Genomic DNA, 20,479 nt, shown 5'->3' with positions numbered 1-20,479 from the left:
TAAATGTAACAAAAATGTTTCTTAGAACATTCATCATATGGTTCGAAATCTTCAACATCCACGATTTCAACATTACGTTTACAAGCATGCAGCAGAGATTCATTATAAACTCAAATTCATAATAAATGTATAGGATGTCCTATAATCTTTTCTGTCATTTTAGGTTTTCCCTGATTTATGACGAATACCGAATTATGAGTTTCACTGCAGTCATAATAATGATGTTATTGAGACAGAAACAACACTGTTCTTAAAACACAAACATAAACTATGGATTTAGTTTTTAATCTGTAAATATGTTTAATGTACACCTTAGCTTTGGTTATGTATTCTCTATATATTCATAAGAACACGGTTTACATGCACGGTATGAGTTTTTTTATTTTTATTTTTATAGCGTATAAAAGTCGAACATAAGGATGTAAAATGTAACTGGACAGAAAGTATCTGTTAAAAGAAACATTTGAAAAAACATTACATTTTAATTGAACATCAGCCTCTTTTACTTCCAAACTCTTGAAATGAGGTGTTTTAAGCAGCAAAAAGCAATAATAACCATGTTAAAGCTTAAGTGAAATTATAAGTCATTCACAGTTACATTATTGTTATTGACCATTAACCTTTAAAGGATAAGTTTGCTGATTTTCAACCAACTTTGTATTGTTACAATTTCAGTAGTATAAGTAAATGCATAATATGTCTTCTTTATCACTGTACAATAAATGCACATTTATTTGTTAGCAAAAGTCTGAAAACTGCAGATTATACTTGCACATTTTTCTATTATCTAGTCATGTAGCACCATTTTATTTTGTTAGTTTTTTTTTTTTTTAAGCGTTTTTTATTGCATAGGCAGCCAGCTTTAATTAAAAGCCCATCTTGTCAGTGGTGATTTACCCCTTTAACAGATGGAGAAATAGCAGAAAATGTTTGCGGAGGGTTAACATGTGAAATGGGTCACCCACATAAGAACTGCACGACGTGTATGAGCTTGTGCAGTTTGTTGTTTTGTTTGTTGCATTTGCTATCATCCATGATAAGCCACTCGAAAGTAGCTACAGATCTAGTTCTTGCTCTGAATTGACAGCTCTTAAATGCTCCTCATTGCAACATCAATAAATGTTCCTGCAAAGGAAGAAAAACATCATAAATCACACGAACACTGCTGATTATAAGCTCAGGTGTCATCTTAATGTGACTTTTACAGAGCTTTTAAACTAACATCAAGAGTTCACAAACTACATCTAAGATCTTCTTACTGTAAGCTTCCATTTCTTCATTGCAATGAATGCAGAAAAAAAAGTACTTACTCCTCTTCTACTTCTATTTCTCTTCTTTGTCTATTCCTGCATGTAATCCCCACGTATACAGCAGCAATTGCGATCACAATGATGAGAACCACAGAAACTGAAGAACTCACAATGGTGCTCTGGACCATCTCACTTGTCATTTGTTTAGGTTTTTCTATGGAAACAACGGAGTAGTGAAAAGGTGTTTCTTATAGTCTTAAATCTTCATAGAATGCTTTCTTTTTGATGCAAACCCTGTAATCTGACATAGCATGGTAGGAATGAGATAAACGATGAGTCAAAGAGCTACAGCAAATCCTCTGCTCCGATTCCCAGGGAACAGATGAATAATAATAGACAAAGATCAAAATCTTGACACATTTCCTTATTTCGCACACAAGAACTCGGAGAGCTCACATTTAGCTTTATAAGGCTGAATGAGTTTACTGTGTAATCTCTGAGGTCTGTGAGTTATGGAATAGTGATTTCTGCCATGGAATTAAGAAAAAGGTGAGTCTAAATCTAACAATTTTGACAATTCAGGATTAGCGAGTGGAAGTCAGAATTGAGATATTATAGTCAGAATTAAGAGATGTAAAGTCAAAATTAAGAGATATAAATTTAGAATTATGAGATATAAAGACTGAAATATGAGACACTATAAAATCTGAATTATAAGACATTATAAAATAAGAATTGTGAGATATAAAATCATAATTGCATGATATAAAATTCAGAATTATGAGACATTATAAAATATGAATTATGAGATATAAAATCATAATTGCATGATATAAATTCAGAATTAAGAGACATTATAAAATATGAATTATGAGATATAAAATCATAATTGCATGAAATAAATTCAGAATTATGAGACATAAAATAAGAATTATGAGATATAAAATCATAATTATGAGACATTATAAAGTCAGAATTATGAGATATTATGAAGTCAGTATTGTGAGATATAAATTTAGAATTGTGAGACATAAAGTAATAATTATGAGCTATATAAAGTCAGAATTATGAGATATTATAAAATAAGAATTATGAGATATAAATTCATAATTATGAGCTATATAAAGTCAGAATTATGAGATATTATAAAGTCAGAATTATGAGATATAAATTCATAATTATGAGCTATATAAAGTCAGAATTAAGAGATGCTATAAGTCAGAATTGTGAGATATTAATTTAGAATTGTGAGATATAAACGTAAGAATGAACATAAAAAACAAACAATAAAAAAAAAATACATACAAACACTAGGTCTGGTTATTCCTTTTGAAATTAATTAAATTAAATTATTTAATGAGTAGTTAACACAAAATGTATTTGGAAGTTGATTTCCTCAGCATCATGATCTTATTCTGAATGCAACTTAATTTTAAAGAGAATGTATTTTAATTTTAAACCACAGTACCGTTAAAATGAACAAGTGAGCAAAAAACAAAAAAAAACATATAAAATTCACCTTTTTAGTGCAAAATAAATGCACCTATACTGACCTGTGACGACCAGATAGATTCTTTCAAGACTTAATGGTGTTATCTTATAGAAGCACTCGTACAGTCCCTGGTCTGACAGAGTCACTCTGTGAAACACCAGAGAACAGTTTCCTCTCAGCTTCAGCTCCGTTCTGTTCCTGAACTCAGATGCCGTGACGTTGTCTTCTTGGTCATTGTCTTCTTGGTCGCTGTCTTTGTAGTAATTAACCACGAGCTGCTGTTTACCGGAAACCTTCTGCCAGACCAGATATGGAGGCCAGTCTGGAGGACACTTGCAGGGAAGAGATGCTGCTTCTCCATCCGTGCCCATAACAGTAGTATCAGCAAGGTCTGTGGAGGAGGTAAACATCTCACACCCCGATCTGAATTAACACGTTTTAAAAATACTATGCTAACGATATCAGCTACTAGGTGCTTTGAGATTTATGGCATGAACGATTCCTCAGATAATAACATACTACTGAGGTACATGTTCAGACAGTGGTACTTTTAGGTACTTTTTTGTTAGTGTGTTGTGTATGTGTGTTTGTGTGTGGGTGTGTACCAGCCAGGCACATATTTGCACTCAGATGTGAAATAAATCTGTCTAAAACCTCCTCATTTGTTGGCACTCATTTGTGTAAAAATAAAATAAAATAAAAACAAAAACCTTATAAAGTACCACGATTTTTATATTAAAAATGCAATTTAAAATGAGCTCTCTGAAAATAGCATGCTATGAAAAAAAAAAAAAAAAAAAAAAAAAAAAAAAAAATATATATATATATATATATATATATATATATAAAGAAATATATATATATATATATATATATATATATATATATATATATATTTCTTTTTTTTTATCAGAAAGATATCTATTGATCTATCTTTCAAACTATATATATATATATATATATATATGTCATTTTTTGTTGATTCTGAAATTTAGGAATACATTTGTATCATTAAATAAACAAATACATTATAAAAAATAAATCATTATAATAAATTGTTATGTTTTATTATTGCGTTGTATATATACTATTATATTTACATTAGACACACACACACACTTATATTTTATAGTGATATTTTACATAACAATTTGGCTAATAATGCCCATCTGATTATGTAACGACACTCACCGCTGCGCGTGCATGTCGATAACAGCATTAACGCAAGTGAAAATCCTCTGAAGCAAAGAGAGCGAACTCCAGGAGCTAAAGTCATCTCGGCGCTTCTCATTCAGTCCTCTCGCATTTCACCAGCTCCATGTGTTCCTAACGAAACTAAATCTATATCTCCAGTAGCCTATCAGCTCGAGCTGGTGTCTGCATTACTCCTCTCAGAGACGTTGTTCATCAGCAGCACACTTTCACTGACTCGCCCCCCGCACACTTTCACTGGCGCAGAAAACGCGCTCGAAAGCGAAAGCTATTTCCAAACCAACGACTTCATAACTACACTACACTACATTACACCACACTACACTACACTACACTCACTGATGTGACATCCGCCCAGTGGACGCGCGCAGACATTAAACACACGTCACGAAATATTTTAGTAAAAAAAAATAGTATTTACAATATTAACCCTTAAATGTGTGAATTTTTCACAATAGCGACCCGGAACAAATATATCCAGCACGGAATAATCTCTTAAATGCTGCAATAGCAAAATAAATATAATAATAAAATAAATAAACTATATTTTATGCCCGAGGTATGCATTAAACTGTAGAAAATTATAGTATACTGTAGTATTTTATAGTATTTACAATTTTTTTTAACTTATAATACAGCATACTAGTCGGTTCATAAACCGTAAAAAATAAAAACTGTAGTATATATGACTTATACTGCAGCATACTCTAGTATTGACTATATATAGTGAGTTCATAAACTGTAGTACTGTAGTAAACTGTAGTATTTACCATATTAAACTGTAGTACACTGTAGTATATTAGTATTTAATACCGTTTGTTAATTTAAACTATAGCATATTAACTATATGAGTCCATAATCTGTAATAAATAAACACTGTTGTATATTATGGTATTTACTACACTTTGTTAACTTAAACTACAGCATACCTATTGACCATAGTGAGTTCATAAACTGTAGTAAACTCTAGTACACTTGTAGTATATTAGTATATCCAGCACAAACGGATCTCTTAAATGCTTCAATAGCTAAATAAATAAATAACTATATATTATGCCCGAAGAATCCATTAAACTGTAGTAAATTATAGTATCCTGTAGTATTTTATAGTATTTACTACATTTTGTTAACTTGTAATACAGCATACTAGTGAGTTCATAAACAGTAGAAAATAGAACTGTAGTGTTAACTTAAACTAAAGCACACTGTAGTGTTCACAAACTGTAGTAAACTCTAGTACACTGTAGTACATAAGTATTTACTACACTTAGTTAGTTTAAACTACAGCATACTCTAGTATTAACCATAGTGAGTTCATAAACTGAAGTAAATACTGTAGTAAACTTTAGTATTTAGCTACTATAGTATACTGTATTATATTATAGTATTTGAAACACTTTGTTAACGTATACTACAGCATATTGTAGTATTGATCATTGGGAGTTCATAAACTGTAATAAATAAAAACTGTAGTACTGTTTATGACTTATACTGCAGCATACTCTAGTATTGACTATATATAGTGAGTTGTTAAACTGTAGTACTGTAGTAAACTGTAGTATTTATCATATTAAACTGTAGTAAATTGTAGTACACTATTATATTAGTATTTACTACACTTGTTAATTTAAACTACAGCATACTCTAGTATTAACTATATGAGTTCATAAACTGTAGTAAATACATATTAAACTTTAGTATTTATAGTATACTGTAGTATATTATAGTATTTACTACACTTTGTTAACTTAAACTGCAGCATACTGTTAAATTAATGTTACCAGAATGTCTGTTCATAACCAATAATATTCTGAGAATGTTTCTTGTTGGGTTGAACATAAAACTAATGAATGAAATCAAATTCAAATTACTTTAAATGACTGTATGTACAATTAATGAAAGCATAATGTATGTTTTTTTTTACAAATTAATTTTAATTGCATTAAAGTGCACCTATTATGAGTATTATGAGTAGTTATATTTTGGTTTTGGGAGTCCCCAACAACAGGTTGACATGCATGCAAGGTCAAAAAATACCTTCATTGTCTTACAATATGCATTTATTTTCTACCTCACTTGCTCAAGGACTCCCAAAGGATTTGCTTTTATTTTTGTGTGACGCTAATCTGCGGTGATTGGTCATTTTGGTCTCATTTTCATTGAATCATTTGTTACCGAGGAAACCGCTATTTTTTATTAATTTTTTTTTTTACCGCCATTTTTACCGATTTTATTTTTTCATCAACATGAAACGCTTGGGATCAGTTTTTAAAAACGACATATTTCAATGACTCAGACTCCACTCTTTCTTTTAATGAAAAAAAATAACTTTATACACGGTGCACTTTCAGACTTCAACATTACAGAATAAGATCATTTTCAAAAATCCATAAAATAGGGGGCACTTTAAGAAAATCCTGTCGTTTCAGTTTGTAACTAACTCAAGTATCATGCGCAAATCCTGTCACATTTGATAGACCAATCACAGCACAGTTGCTGAGACCAACCAGCCAATCAGAACACACTCAGCGGAGTCACGAGAGCTAATGGAGGAATAAAAACAACCCTGTCAAGCGGGGAATGGAAGATTGTTTTGCTCTGTCGAGTTTCTCACGGTGAAGTGGTTTGTATCGAACCAGATGCTTCGTTTTGATGTTTTATCCTTGTTGTGTCGGCATAGCTAACTCACTATATCTTAGAAGCTGGGATCCGCGTCATAACAGCATGTAAACACTGAGCTAGCGTCGTGATGAATGCTACGTTAACGTTAAACTAAAACGCTCCTTTTGTAATGAATGAATGCAGCAGTGTTGACATGATTTATGTTCTCCAGAACACTCTAAAAATATCACTCTCAGTGATTTACCAGGGTAAAATGCTACCCAAACCCTCCTATGGTAAAACGTGCAACTCAGCGTCCTCCAGTGCCTTACCTCAGTATTTTACAAACAGCAATAAAAGATCATTTTTTTATGATCATAATAATCGGTAATAATTAAAAATGGCAAAAGATTAGAATATATATATATATATATATATATATATATATATATATATATATATATTTATTTTTATTTTTTTACATAAACTTGATTACAAATGTAAGATAGCGTTTTAATTAATAATGATGACAGTGATGTTGCTTGGGAACATTAAGATAATGAGTTTTATGTTTCATTTAGCATTTTCAAACAGCTAAAATGTAAAAATTTCAAATAAGATGCAATTTTATCAAATAAAATCATGCATTGATAACAACTGACAAAATTATAATTGTTTGTAGTTATGAAATTGTAATATGAATATGCACCGATTTCTTACGACAATTATTACTTTCAGTAAATTATGAATTGATTGATTTTCCATTGATGTATGGTTTGTTATGATAAGACAATATTTGACCGAGATCCAAATATTGAGAAAATCACCTTTAAAGTTGTCCAAATGAAGTTCTTAGCGATGCGTATCACTAATCAAAAATGAAGTTTTTATATATTTACGGTAGGAAATGTACAAAATATCTTCATGGAACATGATGTGTATGTAATGTCCTAATGATTTTTGGCATATATGATTCACTTCACATATTTGATTTTTCTTGTATTGGTATATTTGCATGTGTTTGTGGGTGGAGCTTTGGAAAGAGGGGGCGTGGCTTAGCACAGCACTTATAAATGCAGCTCTTTTGCGTGTGTTTCCAGCACGACAGCATCCAGAAGAGATGGAGGCGATGGGATCCGGATCCGGAGCCGAAGCTGAGGAGGCCCAGAACCACATGGCCATGCTGTGGAGCATCCAGGAGGCCGTTCAAAGGCAGACGCTGCAGATCGGGGCCTCGGCGTGTGGAGCCACAGCGGTGGTGGACGTCCTGCAGGCGCTGGGCATCACGGTGACTCCAGAGACGGTCGATCACTGCGTCAGGACGAGTCTGAGGAGGAACGAGGCGCCGCTGCACGATTACCTGCACTCTCGCAGCAAGGCCGGTACAGATGCTTTAAAAATTTACAATTCTTTGCACTTAGATCGCAATCACACCTTTTCCATTAAGGGACAATATTTATAACAAAGCAGTATAACAAAATATAACAAAATATAACAAAACAGCGAGACTGTTCTTCAAGTTTTTTTTATTATTTATATTACTGTCCGTTTCGCGCTGATTGGAATAAGACATAATTAACCCCAAGAGGAATAGATTTGGATAACCTCTGAAAAAAGAATGAAGCGGCTTGATCCAGCACAAGTAAGTCTTTTATTATTATTATTAATCTACTTGTATTAGTTTTCACATAACATGTTTAACATGATTATAAATGTGCCATTTGGTAATAGTGTTCTTTTTTTCTATTAATCAGAGACCATCTCAGTAATGTTAATAATGTAGTTTGTGTAAACAACATGCTTACTTTTTTATTTCAGATGTGACGATAATATTGCAAAAGAACCTTATGCAAAGTGAGCCAATGCAAATGAGAAGCCCACTCAGGAACCTGGAACTCATCTGAGAATTGAACTTCATTCTAGAAGGATTTCTGAAGGATCGTGTGACTGGAGTAATGATGCTAAAAATTCAGTTTTGAAAGTCAGCTTTGATTGTTCCTAATAAACTGTTTAACTGCACTCGCAAGTGAATCTCAAGTTATGTTGTGGGATAATAAAATGTATTCTGAATAAACTACAAACATAAAATTATGTAAAAAAAATTTTCCTCACATTCTTTCTTGTAACTCTTTCCTCTCAGTCACACAGCTGACTGAAAGACTCATTATGCAGCTCATTATGCGGGCCTTTGTCTTCTCAGGTGTAAATTACACTAATATTGGTGATCATACACGCATACTCACATATGCCCTTAAGAAACAAAAAGTGTCTTAGAAAATTTCATATCATTTTGAAGCAAAAATTCTAGGCTACAAGCTCCAGGTTTAACAGTCTCGTGAACAAATGTTCTTTTTGTGTTTTATGACCTTATTTCAGTGACTTCAAAATTGTAGTTTTTCACTAACCATGCATAAACGTTGTTTTCTCAAAAACACATACATGCTATTTACATATTATTGTAGCCCAGTTTGTACTGTATACAGTGTTTTCAGACTTTAGCCATGTATATGTTTATAAGCAACTGAAAAAAGCATAAAAGTCAGGGCATGTCAAAACTTCTCCAGGCCCCCAAAACCCTCTTAGACCCCAGAGGGTTAAAAAGAAAACAGAAACTATGTCATTCAAAATTGCTAAAATAACCAAAGAAATACACTATAGTGAACTATAGTTCTGTTTGATTTCAGTTAATTTGTTAATCTAAGTTTTATTAATTTGTTGTTTTAGTAACATTTTAATTGTTCAAGTCAAGTCACCTTTTTTATATAGCGTTTTAAACAAAACAGATTATTTAAAAGCAACTGAACAACATTAATTAGAAAAACAGTGCGTGAATAAAGCAAAATGCAGTTCATAATTGAATTCAGTGATGTCATCATCTCAGTTCAGTTTAAATAATGTCTGTGCAATCATTTGCAATCAAGTCAACGATATCGAGACGGTATATGAGTGTCCCCAACTAAACAAGCCAGAGAAGTAACCGAAACTCCATCGGTGACAGAATGGAGAAAAAACCTTGGGAGAAACCAGGCTCAGTTGGGGGACCAGTTCTCCTCTGACCATTTATGTTACATGTTAGGTTGGTTATTCCAGAGTTTAGGCACCATATTGTAGGTATTATATAATTGCCTGAGTTTTGAGAACGCAGTGGACGTAAAGGACTATAATGTAACAAGAGCTCATTCAAATACTGAGGAGCTAAACCATTCAGGGCTTTATAAGTAATAAGCAAGATTTTAAAATCTATACGATGTTCGATAGGGAGCCAGTGCAGTGTTCTAGGTTGTTACATGAGTTTTTAGGTCCTATATTTAACACCTCTGTTTTTTTTTTTCAGAATTTATCAGTAAGAAATTACTCGTCATCCAGTTTTTTACATCGACTATGCATTCTGTTCGTTTTTCAAATTGGTGTGTTTCACCAGGCCACGAAGAAATATAGAGCTGAGTATCATCAGCATAACAGTGAAAGCTAACACCATGTTTTCTGATGATATCTCCCAAGGGTAACATGTAAAGCGTGAAGAGTAGCGGCCCTAGTACTGAGCCTTGAGGTACTCCATACTGCACTTGTGATCGACCTCTTCATTCACTGCTACAAACTGATGGCGGTCATATAAGTACGATTTAAACAAGGCTAATACACTTCCATTAATGCCAACAAACTGTTCTAGTCTATACAAAAGAATGCAGCTCTAAGCTCCAATAGAATTAATAGAAAGATGCAACTACGATCAGATGATAAGAGCAGGTCATTTGTAACTCTAATTAGAGCAGTCTAAATACTATGATTATATGAATTTTCTTAATTTATTATTTTTTTTTATATTTAAATGATTTAAATGTATTAGTAAACAAATAATTCAGTTTTAAAATATCATAATTTTATTTATAGTTTATTTAAAATATACTTTAATTATGAGCTTTTCCTCACCCGCGTAGCAAATGCTTGTCTAAACCAGTGCTCTCGTGCTCCTCCAGGGGCCACACACCTGCAGCTGGTCTCCGGGGCCGAGCAGGCCAGCGGGGGCCGTGTTGTGGGACGGTTCTTTGGCCTGTATCCTCGGCGGAGGCTGAAGCTGGTGCCGTGGTTGGCGCACTGGATTCGGCGTGGAGCGGTTCCCATCGCCACCATGAACATGCAGCGGGCCGTTCCTGAAGGAGAAGAGATTCCTGACGCCTGGCATCACCAGCTCATCTTCGGAGTCGCACCCGGTGCTGTGTTCATGACCAACCCGCTGGACGTGGGTGTGTCCCAACTCACACACCACGAGGGTCTTTATAATGAGCACCACATATAAAACCACAAGTAAAACCATTTAATAATAATTTTATTTCAGCTAGTTGTCAAAGCAACATTTCTCATTTTTGTTTAGTTTAATTTGATGTTCTAAAATAACTAAAACTGAAATACTAATAAAAGTTCATTCTATCTAAATTTGACCCTCTAACTCTAGCACTCTATTCTAATTCTATTCTTAAAAAAAAACGTTCCCCTTTTAGACTTTCACTCTGTTCATTTACAAAGTACTTGCTTTATTCTTTTTTTGTTCTTTTTGTTTTATTTTTTATTTTAGAATTTAAAAAAGCCCTTGCTGTGTGTAATGCATTAAGCTAACTGAGACTTTTGATTGCTTCCATTCTCCTTATTTGTAAGTCGCTTTGAATAAAAGCATCTGCTATATGACTAAATGTAAATGTAATGTAGACATTTAAAAACAAACAAAACAAAACGAATTAACTAAACTATAAAAGTTACTCGATAACTATAAAATAAATTGGACACATAAAATATTAAATAAAAACAAATGCTAAATATTAATTAACACTTCACTTTGATAACAGTAAAATCTTATTTTATTGTGTTTTTATTCAACAGAAAGTTTTTTTAATCATCTATTATATATATATATATATATATATATATATATATATATATATATATAGATGATAAAAAAAATTCTGTGAATATATATTGAATATATATATATATAATCTGCTCATTTGTCAATTTTTTAATATTTTTATTAATTAGCATAAATTACTTATTTTTTTAAATAAAGATTCATTATATATCATGGTACTATTATATATTAAGTTATTTTTAATATATAGTAGTTATTTGTTTATTTTTTTTAATATTTTGTAACTTATGTAGTGTCTATATTTATATATTATATTATGATATAATATAATACCATTTAAAACAAAATTAGAAGAGTTGAAATTGAAACACTGATTTTACCAACTGAGATTAATAAAACAATATTTAAAGTAATATAAAAAAAGGAAACCCAAGTAATTTTTAAAAACACAAAAAAGGTAAAATAAAATAACTAAAATGAAAAGAAAATACACAAATATAAGCTACTTATATATATATATATATATATATATATATATATATATATTTATATATATATATATATATAATAGTATACACTGTGCTGTTATACAGTAGCACCATTAAAATACTCTGATTAAACTATAGATATAAATATAGACGCATCAGTTTCTTCTCAGATGCTAAGCTTGTTATTGTGTCTTCAGTGAGTGAAGAGGAGGTTCACGAGCGTCTGTGCAGCGAGTCTGTTTTGCTCATTCGCCGTGAAGACGTCCTGAAGAGACTGACGCCGGACGCTCATCTATCACAGATCTCAGATCAGCATCCCGACCTGCGCTGGAAAACATTAAACGTGGAGGGTGCGACCCTCTCTTCTTTATAATGACTTGAGCTGACTTGTCCTACACTGAGCTGACCGTGAGCTTCTTTCCTTTATAGATCAGGTCAGACAGATGATCAGCGAGGAAGAGCATCCCATGAAAACGCATCTCGTGATTCCCGCGGCGTACAGCTCTGGAGTGACTTTCTTCGCTCTTAGAGACTCAGATGTTGCTCAGGAGCTTCTCAGCAGCCCAGAGCTGCCTCCGCTGTGATTTCGTCATCATCAAATCAGTGCTTAATTAAGATATTCTTGATGTCGGATCAGTATTTATTCTTGGGATTGTAAATAGATGTTGTCATCCTGCTGTGTTTTGTCTCATTCGAGAGCTTAATGGTCGGCAGCATCATGTTTATCAAATAAAAAAAACAAGAAATGTACATGTTCGCTGTTTATGTTTATCTGTCAATATAATAAGTAAAGTTAAGTCTTCATCCCCCCCCCCCCTAAAACTATAAATATGTTGACTTTTACATGTTAAGGATCTCATACTTTAGCATGTTTGTACTTTATATACATTGGAATAATGTCTTCTTATTGGACGCTTCATGAATGCTAATTTATTGGACATGCGTTTTAAAATTCCTATAAGAATCTTGTTTCCATTAATGCTTTAGGATTTATTATGATTAAAAACTTCAGTAGGAAATTCCTCAAGGATTCTGTTATACTAAGAAACTACATTTACCATAATTCTCCACGACATCCGAAAGGAAGTTGATAAAACAATCTTCAAACAGAAAGTTTAAACACCCAAACTCTATAGTATATATTTACATAACAATTTCCTCTCTGAACTATGATTATTATTATTATTTTTTCATTAAAAAGTATAGCGTCAAGGAGTCCGATTCACTTCGAGCGAATCGATTCATTCGAACAACTAGCTTCAGTTCAAATGAGGTATTTATTTTATACTGCTGTTTATAATTAAATTCTTGTTTAAACTACACATATTGTATGAGCTATTGCTGGTTTTATGATACCACCTCATTTTGCGATTGGATTTAACAAAAAGATATGAAAATAACTGATTCAACATAATGAATCATTTGGCGAATCGAACAAGTGCACGTGGTAGGGCGGGAGTTGCACGACCAGAACACCACAGGATCCCCACTGTACCCCGCTGTTCATCAGAAATCACGTAAGTCAGCAATTAAACCTATAGAAATGCATTGTCAGGTTAGTTGCATGAAACACTTGAAGGGTTATTCCCATAAAGTTTATCAAACTTGCAGTTTTTGCTATCTGGATGATGTTGCAGTTGTACCTTGTTATTATTTTGTCTTTATGGTCAATACCATTGAAGTAGCTACTAGTTGTGGACTTGTTTATAATATTATTGCATATGCACTTTGATATTACCTTCCAATAGCATGCACATCTGAATCTTACAACCATATTAAAGTACCATTTCTTTTATAAAGGTTTTGCCTGAAAATCATGGTTATGCATGTTAATTGCTCACACTCAGGCACGTGAATATAGAGATTTAATGCATCATTATTATGCATGCATAGTATATGCTGTATTTGCTGTTCAGATGATGCTATTACATAATTTCACAGTAGACGTAAATGAGCAACAGACCCTGAATCTCGTGATGTGGGTCACTCATGTGATGCTAGTTAACATTCTGACTGTGATTGTGTGTGTTTGATTAATTTGATCATTTTATTTAGAAAGCAAAGTTAAACTAAAAATATAATCTCAGTCTTATTTATGGTATTTTTCCGTGCAAATTAAATGTTTTTTTTTTTTTTTGCACTTCGAATGCATGGTGTTTCGATCTTTATATATGTTCATTTAATGGTATGTTTCATGCAGATGTAATGCACTGAGCACATGATTCAGGATTTCAGTGTTGCAGTGCTTCTGTGGTTGTTTATGGATGTGCTGCCTGATGCTGCTGGAAGTTCATGTGTTTTGGGATTTAAGGTCTTACAGCAGCACTGAGAGGTCAGCGCTAATAGATAAGATCAAACTTGCATCACTGCATCCTATAGGTCAAACACTTCATGCAATCAGACCACATCTTTAGAAGAAATAAAAACAGTTTCTCATACAGAGAGTGACATTTTGTAGGATAGAGGATAATATATTATTAGATTATTGCTATTGACCAATAAACATGTCTGCTTGGACACTTAACAGTTAGCTCTGCAGAAACCTGCAAAAGAGTTTTTATTTATTTATTATTTTTAAAATTATTTGATAACACTTTAAAAAAAGGTTATTTTTATTTACATTATTTAACATAAACTAACAATTAAAAATATTTCTGAAGCATTTATTAACCTTAAATATCCACATTAAAAATACAATCTGTATCTGTACCTAATATTATTTAGTGGCTAAAAATGAACAGTTGTATTTTTATTTATTAACCTAGCAACCCCCAGAACATCCACACTAGCAACAACTTAGCAACTTCCTAGCAGCACCCTAGCAACCACTCAAAACTGCCCGGCAACCAAAAAACAATACACTAGCAACCACCCAGAACACCACAAAAACTGCAATATACTAGTAACTGCATAGCAACCAGATAACAATGCCCTAGCAACAACACAACACCATTGAAACTGCCTGGCAACAACAAAGCAATGCTGTGACAACTGCCTAGAAACACCCTAGCAACTACCCCAAACTACTAATCTACAGTAGCAATGCTCTAGCAACCACATAGAAATGCCCTAGCAACTACCTAGCAACACGCTAGCAACTGCCTGCCAACACCCTAGCAACCAAATACAATGCAACTACCCAAAACATGCAGGCAATCACAAACCAGTGACCTAGCAACTGTCTAGGAACATTCTAGCAAGTTAGCAACTACCCAAAACTGCCTAGCAACCATATAGCAATGCCCTAGTAAAACTCTTGAAAATGTACATATCTTGTTTAAAATAGTTATTATTTAAAATGATTACTTTATAGTTTTTAATTTACTAGAATGGATAAATAGATTTTTCGACATAATATCACTTGATTAAATTGTGCCATTTGTTTCATGTTTAAGTAAGTAGTTGTGCACAGGGTGTTAAGTGTGTTGTTGTGTATGTTTATCTTGATGTGTCAGTTTTGACACTAGCGTTTGTTTAGCAGACGTGATGGTGGAGCGCATGCTAGTCATCGGCAAAAATACACTTCATGCCCGTTCAGACCTTGTGTGTGCATGAAGGCGTGTTATAATATTTATTATTAATATTCATCTCCTTTTTCCAGAGGTGTCTGTAAAATAAATAAAATAAACTATAAGTAATAGAACAAAATTAAATATATTAAAACAATGTTTTAAAAACAATAGTATGCATCTTAAATGTATAAATAACTTTATAATAAAACATTAAAAAAATTGTTAAATGTTGATTTAGTTAGTTATAATTTCTATAGTGACTATAACTGTATGTAATAACCATATCTAGTGAAAACATCTTCTAAATGTTGATTTAAATAATGTTTGCTAATAAATGACGTCTATTTAATAGATGTAAAGATGCAAAAACTCAAAATTCAATTCACGATTTTGATTTCACAATTTAATTTTTACAAAGATTATTTAGACATTATACGGTAAATGAGAAGGTGTCTTTTTATTAAGCTATTGCTGCACGTTTCTTTGTGAAATTGAAATATAACAATACTAAATGATCTGTGATCTTTCCATTTAACATTAGCGGCAACCACTGCATTTTACTCACGATCCAAACAAAGATGCTGCACACACGCAACAAGAGCAGTTTCTAATCTACATCAGATTGTATAGTTTCGAAATCTGAAGCAAAAACAGAATGGTCTGATTTTAGTTTTGTAAAACTATACATAAAACATATCTGAACAAAACAGAAACAGCAGACGAGCTGAATCAATATATTAATTTATGAATCCAGTTTAGAAGAAAAGAAAGTTTAATTAATTTAACTTTATTAATAAAGTTATTTTTTAAGTAATATAACTTATTTTATTTTAAAAGGTTATTTACTAAAAAATAAAGGCAATTGTTAAATCTTTTTATATATATATAATACATTCATTATTTAAATTTTAATGTTATCCAGAAATATTAAAAATAATACAAGCAGAAAATAATTTGGAATTAGGAAAAAAAGGGCTTTATAGGGCCATAATAATGACATTTTTGTCATATAATTGTCGTAATGTAAATTAATTTGACATGCTTTTTGATTTAATTTAAATATTAAAACATAATCCAGCAAAAAATCAATAAAATAAAAAGAATAGTTTTTTTCAGAAGTGTTAAACAGTGAACGATGTGTGAAGGTTTCAGAGGAAGTTCTGCAGGAGATCCACACATCGGTTCTTCAGAAGACGGTGGATGGCACGAGAGAAGAGGGAACGCCGTATGTGGGTGACACTGACTAACAGACACTAACAAGTGCACTTAACCTCAGATTAACCCTTTAAACCTGCTGAAGCACGATCAACCTCTGCTGTCTACTGCATGCCGTCTGTCTCTGATTGAGTTCTTGATCCAGTAAAAGCTCTTTTAGTGTTACTCTCTGTTATTAAGATCTCATTGATTCACATGACAAGCATCAGAATTTCATCATATACTGTAAATATCAGGATCTGCACCAAAATGCATGTTTTTGCTCCGATTGAGTCTCTCAATAAAACTGAGCCCGAGTCTTTTCCTCCTTAATTTCACTATATCAGATTATACGATGAGCCTGATGGAATGGCAAAATAATATTTTATCTCCATTTAATAAATGGTTCCATTTAAAAAAAAAAAAAAAGTGTGTGTGGGTGTGTGTATAATTATTATAAAACATATTAAAACATAAAAAAAAATATTGTCATCATAACTGTATCACCTTCATGTGACTGATTTCTGTGGAACATAAATAAAGAAATTTTAAACTTTCCATGTAATTTCAGTCAACAAGCATCATGAAAATATTAAAACTGTGCACGCATCTCATGCCCTATATTCCATATTATCTTCAGAAATCATCCAGTGGTTGAGTGACAGACAAAAGACAGGCATTTATCAGTCATCAGTTCCTGTGTTTGAGTGATTGACGTGAATTTGATCAGTCACGTATTCCTAGAGAAGAGAATGAGAACTGTTAGAGAAGTGAATGTCAGTCAGTCATCGCCGGTGTTGGGTCTCAGGGGCTGATGTTGGCTACAGAGGGAGCCAAGGTCCTGGAGTTTGACTGGTGACCCCGAGTGTAAGGTGAGATCAGTTCTGTGGAAATCCTCTGTTTGATCTGATAATGTCTGTTGATCCTTGAGGCACATTCACACCGGATGAAATTTGATCAGAAAATTACACAGCGACAGATTTAATGACATGCTGTACGAGAAAACAACTCGATCAAAGGGGTTCAGTTCAGCTGTTTAGTTATTTTTATAATAATCATGTGAAATTATTGACTTTATTTTTTTTCAAACACCAAGGCAAAAAAAAAAAAAATGTATAAAATAATAATAATTTAAAATAAATAATTATATAACGTAACTTAGTTATGTATATACACCAGTGTTCAAAAGTTTGGGAACGGGACGATTTTTAATGCTTTTAAAAAAAAGTCTCTTCTGCTCACCAGGGCTGCATTAAATTAAAAACAAAAATTAAGCAAATAAAAAATAAAAACAGTAAAATTCAGATTTTTTTTTTTTCAATGTCAAATATTTTAATCCCTGTGATCGGATTCTTTGATGAATACAAAAAGTTAAAACGAGCAGTATTTATTCAAAATATTCAAAATCGAAATATATTCTAACAATAGAAGTCTTTTCTAGCATTTTTATCAATTTAACACATCCCTGCTAATTAAAAGTATTCATTTATTTCAGAAAAAAAGGGGGAAAATATTGACCCTAAGCTTCTGCATATTTTAGATTTGTTACAAAATATTTCTATTTTAAACAATGCTATATATGCTATATATTTCTATATATATAAATATTATTATTATTTATTTATTTGTATTTTTTGTCAAATAGTTATAATTTTAAGATTTAAGATACGTTTATATATTATATGTTTTAAAAAATTATAAAAATTATTATAAAATTATAATTATTAAAAATTATTATAAAAAAATATTTTAAAAAAATTAATTAAAATAAAATTTATTCAAAAATATTGTATTTAAATTATATATATATATATATATATATATATATATATATATATATATGTGTGTGTGTGTGTGTGTGTGTGTGTGTGTAAATATTTTACAATTTATTATCATTCTTTTCAAAAATATATTGTGAAGATCAGACTGAAAACCCTGAGACGCTGAATCTGAATCTGCTGTTCGTTGTACTGAACTGATTCAAAAGCAGGATTGATTCACTGATTCAGTTCTGGGTTTGACTCGGTGATCCGGATCAGTTCTCAGGTGGCTGTGTGTCTCTCAGGTGCTGATGCTGCTGCTGGAGTCTGTTTTGTACGAGGTGTTGATGAAGACGCTGCAGACGGAGCTGAGTGTGTGACAGAGCTGCTGTGACGGTGGTCGTGGTCAGCGCAGGGTATCAGTCCTCATATGAGAAGGGTCTGGAGATCACCGGTGCATTCACATTAGAAATATATCTACATAAATATAAATATATCAGCTTCATAAATTTTAAGGTTACAAATAGTCTTGAGTATAATGAATGGTATAACAAAATTGTAATTATCATTTCTTTGAATGAGCAGCTCGAAATAAAGCATTGCTATTTAAAAATCCAGCATTTATTTTATATATATTTGTCTCAGGTGTCAGAGATGGGCATTCAGGTGTTTCACGCTGGCACTGTGCTGAAGGAAGGGGCGGGGTTATGACGAGCGGTGGGCGTGTCCTGAGAGTGACTGCGGTCCGGCCCACCCTCGAGAGTGCCTTACGTAGCGCTAATGAAGGAGTGAGCTGCAGCAGGTGTGTTAGCGCTAACACCACAGAACACCAATTAACCATAACTTTTGTCTCACAATCACCAAGAACACAACACCCTAGCAACTGCTCATAACACCCTACCCTAGCAACTACATAGAACACACCACCCTAGCAACTGCTCATAACGCCCTACCCTAGCAACTACATAGAACATCCTACCCTAACAACTACATAGAACACACCACCCTAGCAACCGCTCATAACGCCCTACCCTAGCAACTACATAGAACACCCTACCCTAGCAACTGCCCAGAACACCCTACTCTAACAACTACAAAGAACACCCTACCCTAGCAACTACATAAACACGCTACCCTAGAAACTGCCCAGAACACCCTACCCTAGCAACTACATAGAACACACCACCCTAGCAACCGCTCATAACGCCCTACCCTAGCAACTACATAGAACACACTACCCTAGCAACTGCCCAGAACACTCCACCATAGCAACCACCCGGCACACCCTACCATAGCAACTACATAGAACACACTACCCTAGCAACTGCCCAGAACACCCTACCCTAGCAACTACATAGAACACACCACCCTAGCAACCGCTCATAACACCCTACCCTAGCAACTACATAGAACACACCACCCTAGCAACCGCTCATAACGCCCTACCCTAGCAACTACATAGAACACACTACCCTAGCAACTGCCCAGAACACTCCACCATAGCAACCACCCGGCACACCCTACCATAGCAACTACATAAAACACCCTACCTTATGTATTTTTTATTATAATTTCTAACATTTTAATTTAATACTTATATTGTATATGCTCATTTCTTTATTTTAATTACTGATATTTTTATTTAATACTTATTGAAATTCCACACTTTTATTCTAATATAAAAAAAATATTTTAATTACTTATATTCTTCTTTAAATTTAATTTAATTTAATTTAATTTAATTTAAAATTAAATTCATGCATTTAGCAGACACTTTTATCCAAAGCGACTTACAGTGCATTCAGGCTATCAGGTTTTACCTATCAATTTTAATATAATTTTTAATACTTTATTAAAATCCATAGTTTTTTTTATATATGCTTTTTTTTTTTTTTATGAGTGATTGTTTTTTCTTTTATCCTTCATACATAATTAATACTTTTATTTTTGCATGCTGGTTTTTTCATTATTACTAATATTTAGATTTAATACTTCATTTTTTATGATAAATTACTTGTTATATGTAAATTTTTTAATGAATTGTAGCTATTCATTTTGAAAGTTTTAGGCATCGTGTTTTTTCGTGTATTTAGTTCTTCAAATTGAACG

The 20,479-nt window shown here is 32.6% G+C and overlaps 1 protein-coding gene and 2 long non-coding RNA genes across 4 annotated transcripts in view; all 3 read left to right on the top strand.

The window, feature by feature from the left end:
• Window positions 1-6,464: 6,464 nt before the first annotated feature.
• On the top strand, window positions 6,465-12,654 carry LOC127948333 (uncharacterized). Of its 2 annotated transcripts, none has more exons than XM_052544754.1 (5): window positions 6,465-6,577; window positions 7,656-7,937; window positions 10,533-10,799; window positions 12,102-12,254; window positions 12,339-12,654. In XM_052544754.1, the coding sequence occupies exons 2-5, from the start codon at window positions 7,676-7,678 to the stop codon at window positions 12,431-12,433; spliced, it is 777 nt and encodes a 258-aa protein (XP_052400714.1). In that variant the 5' UTR covers window positions 6,465-6,577; window positions 7,656-7,675; the 3' UTR covers window positions 12,434-12,654. The 2 variants fall into 2 exon arrangements, with proteins under 2 accessions (XP_052400714.1, XP_052400713.1); XM_052544753.1 differs by having other exon boundaries at window positions 12,334-12,654.
• Window positions 12,655-13,372: 718 nt separating this feature from the next.
• On the top strand, window positions 13,373-15,414 carry LOC127948575 (uncharacterized). The gene is made up of 3 exons (XR_008152117.1): window positions 13,373-13,421; window positions 14,105-14,236; window positions 15,360-15,414. It is a non-coding gene; the product is annotated as an uncharacterized LOC127948575 (long non-coding RNA).
• Window positions 15,415-18,694: 3,280 nt separating this feature from the next.
• Window positions 18,695-20,479, top strand: part of LOC127948317 (uncharacterized) — a 2,583-nt gene continuing 798 nt past the window's right edge. The window contains exons 1-2 of the long non-coding RNA XR_008152053.1: window positions 18,695-18,824; window positions 19,016-19,172. This is a non-coding gene — a long non-coding RNA (uncharacterized LOC127948317). The remainder of the gene's footprint in view (window positions 18,825-19,015; window positions 19,173-20,479) is intronic.

The sequence above is a fragment of the Carassius gibelio genome, chromosome B1 (genome assembly GCF_023724105.1).
Source record: "Carassius gibelio isolate Cgi1373 ecotype wild population from Czech Republic chromosome B1, carGib1.2-hapl.c, whole genome shotgun sequence".
NCBI lineage: Eukaryota > Metazoa > Chordata > Actinopteri > Cypriniformes > Cyprinidae > Carassius > Carassius gibelio.
The sequence above is the reverse complement of the archived record's forward strand: the minus strand, read 5'-3'. Positions and strand labels throughout refer to the sequence as shown.

What these genes read in the sequence shown, in the direction of transcription:
- LOC127948333 (XM_052544753.1), top strand. Translation starts at nt 7,676, where the DNA reads ATGGAGGCGATGGGATCCGGATCCGGAGCCGAAGCTGAGGAGGCCCAG. An exon ending in GCACTCTCGCAGCAAGGCCG is followed by an intron (nt 7,938 to 10,532) that starts GTACAGATGCTT and finishes GTGCTCCTCCAG; the next exon opens with GGGCCACACACCTGCAGCTG. An exon ending in GACCAACCCGCTGGACGTGG is followed by an intron (nt 10,800 to 12,101) that starts GTGTGTCCCAAC and finishes TTGTGTCTTCAG; the next exon opens with TGAGTGAAGAGGAGGTTCAC.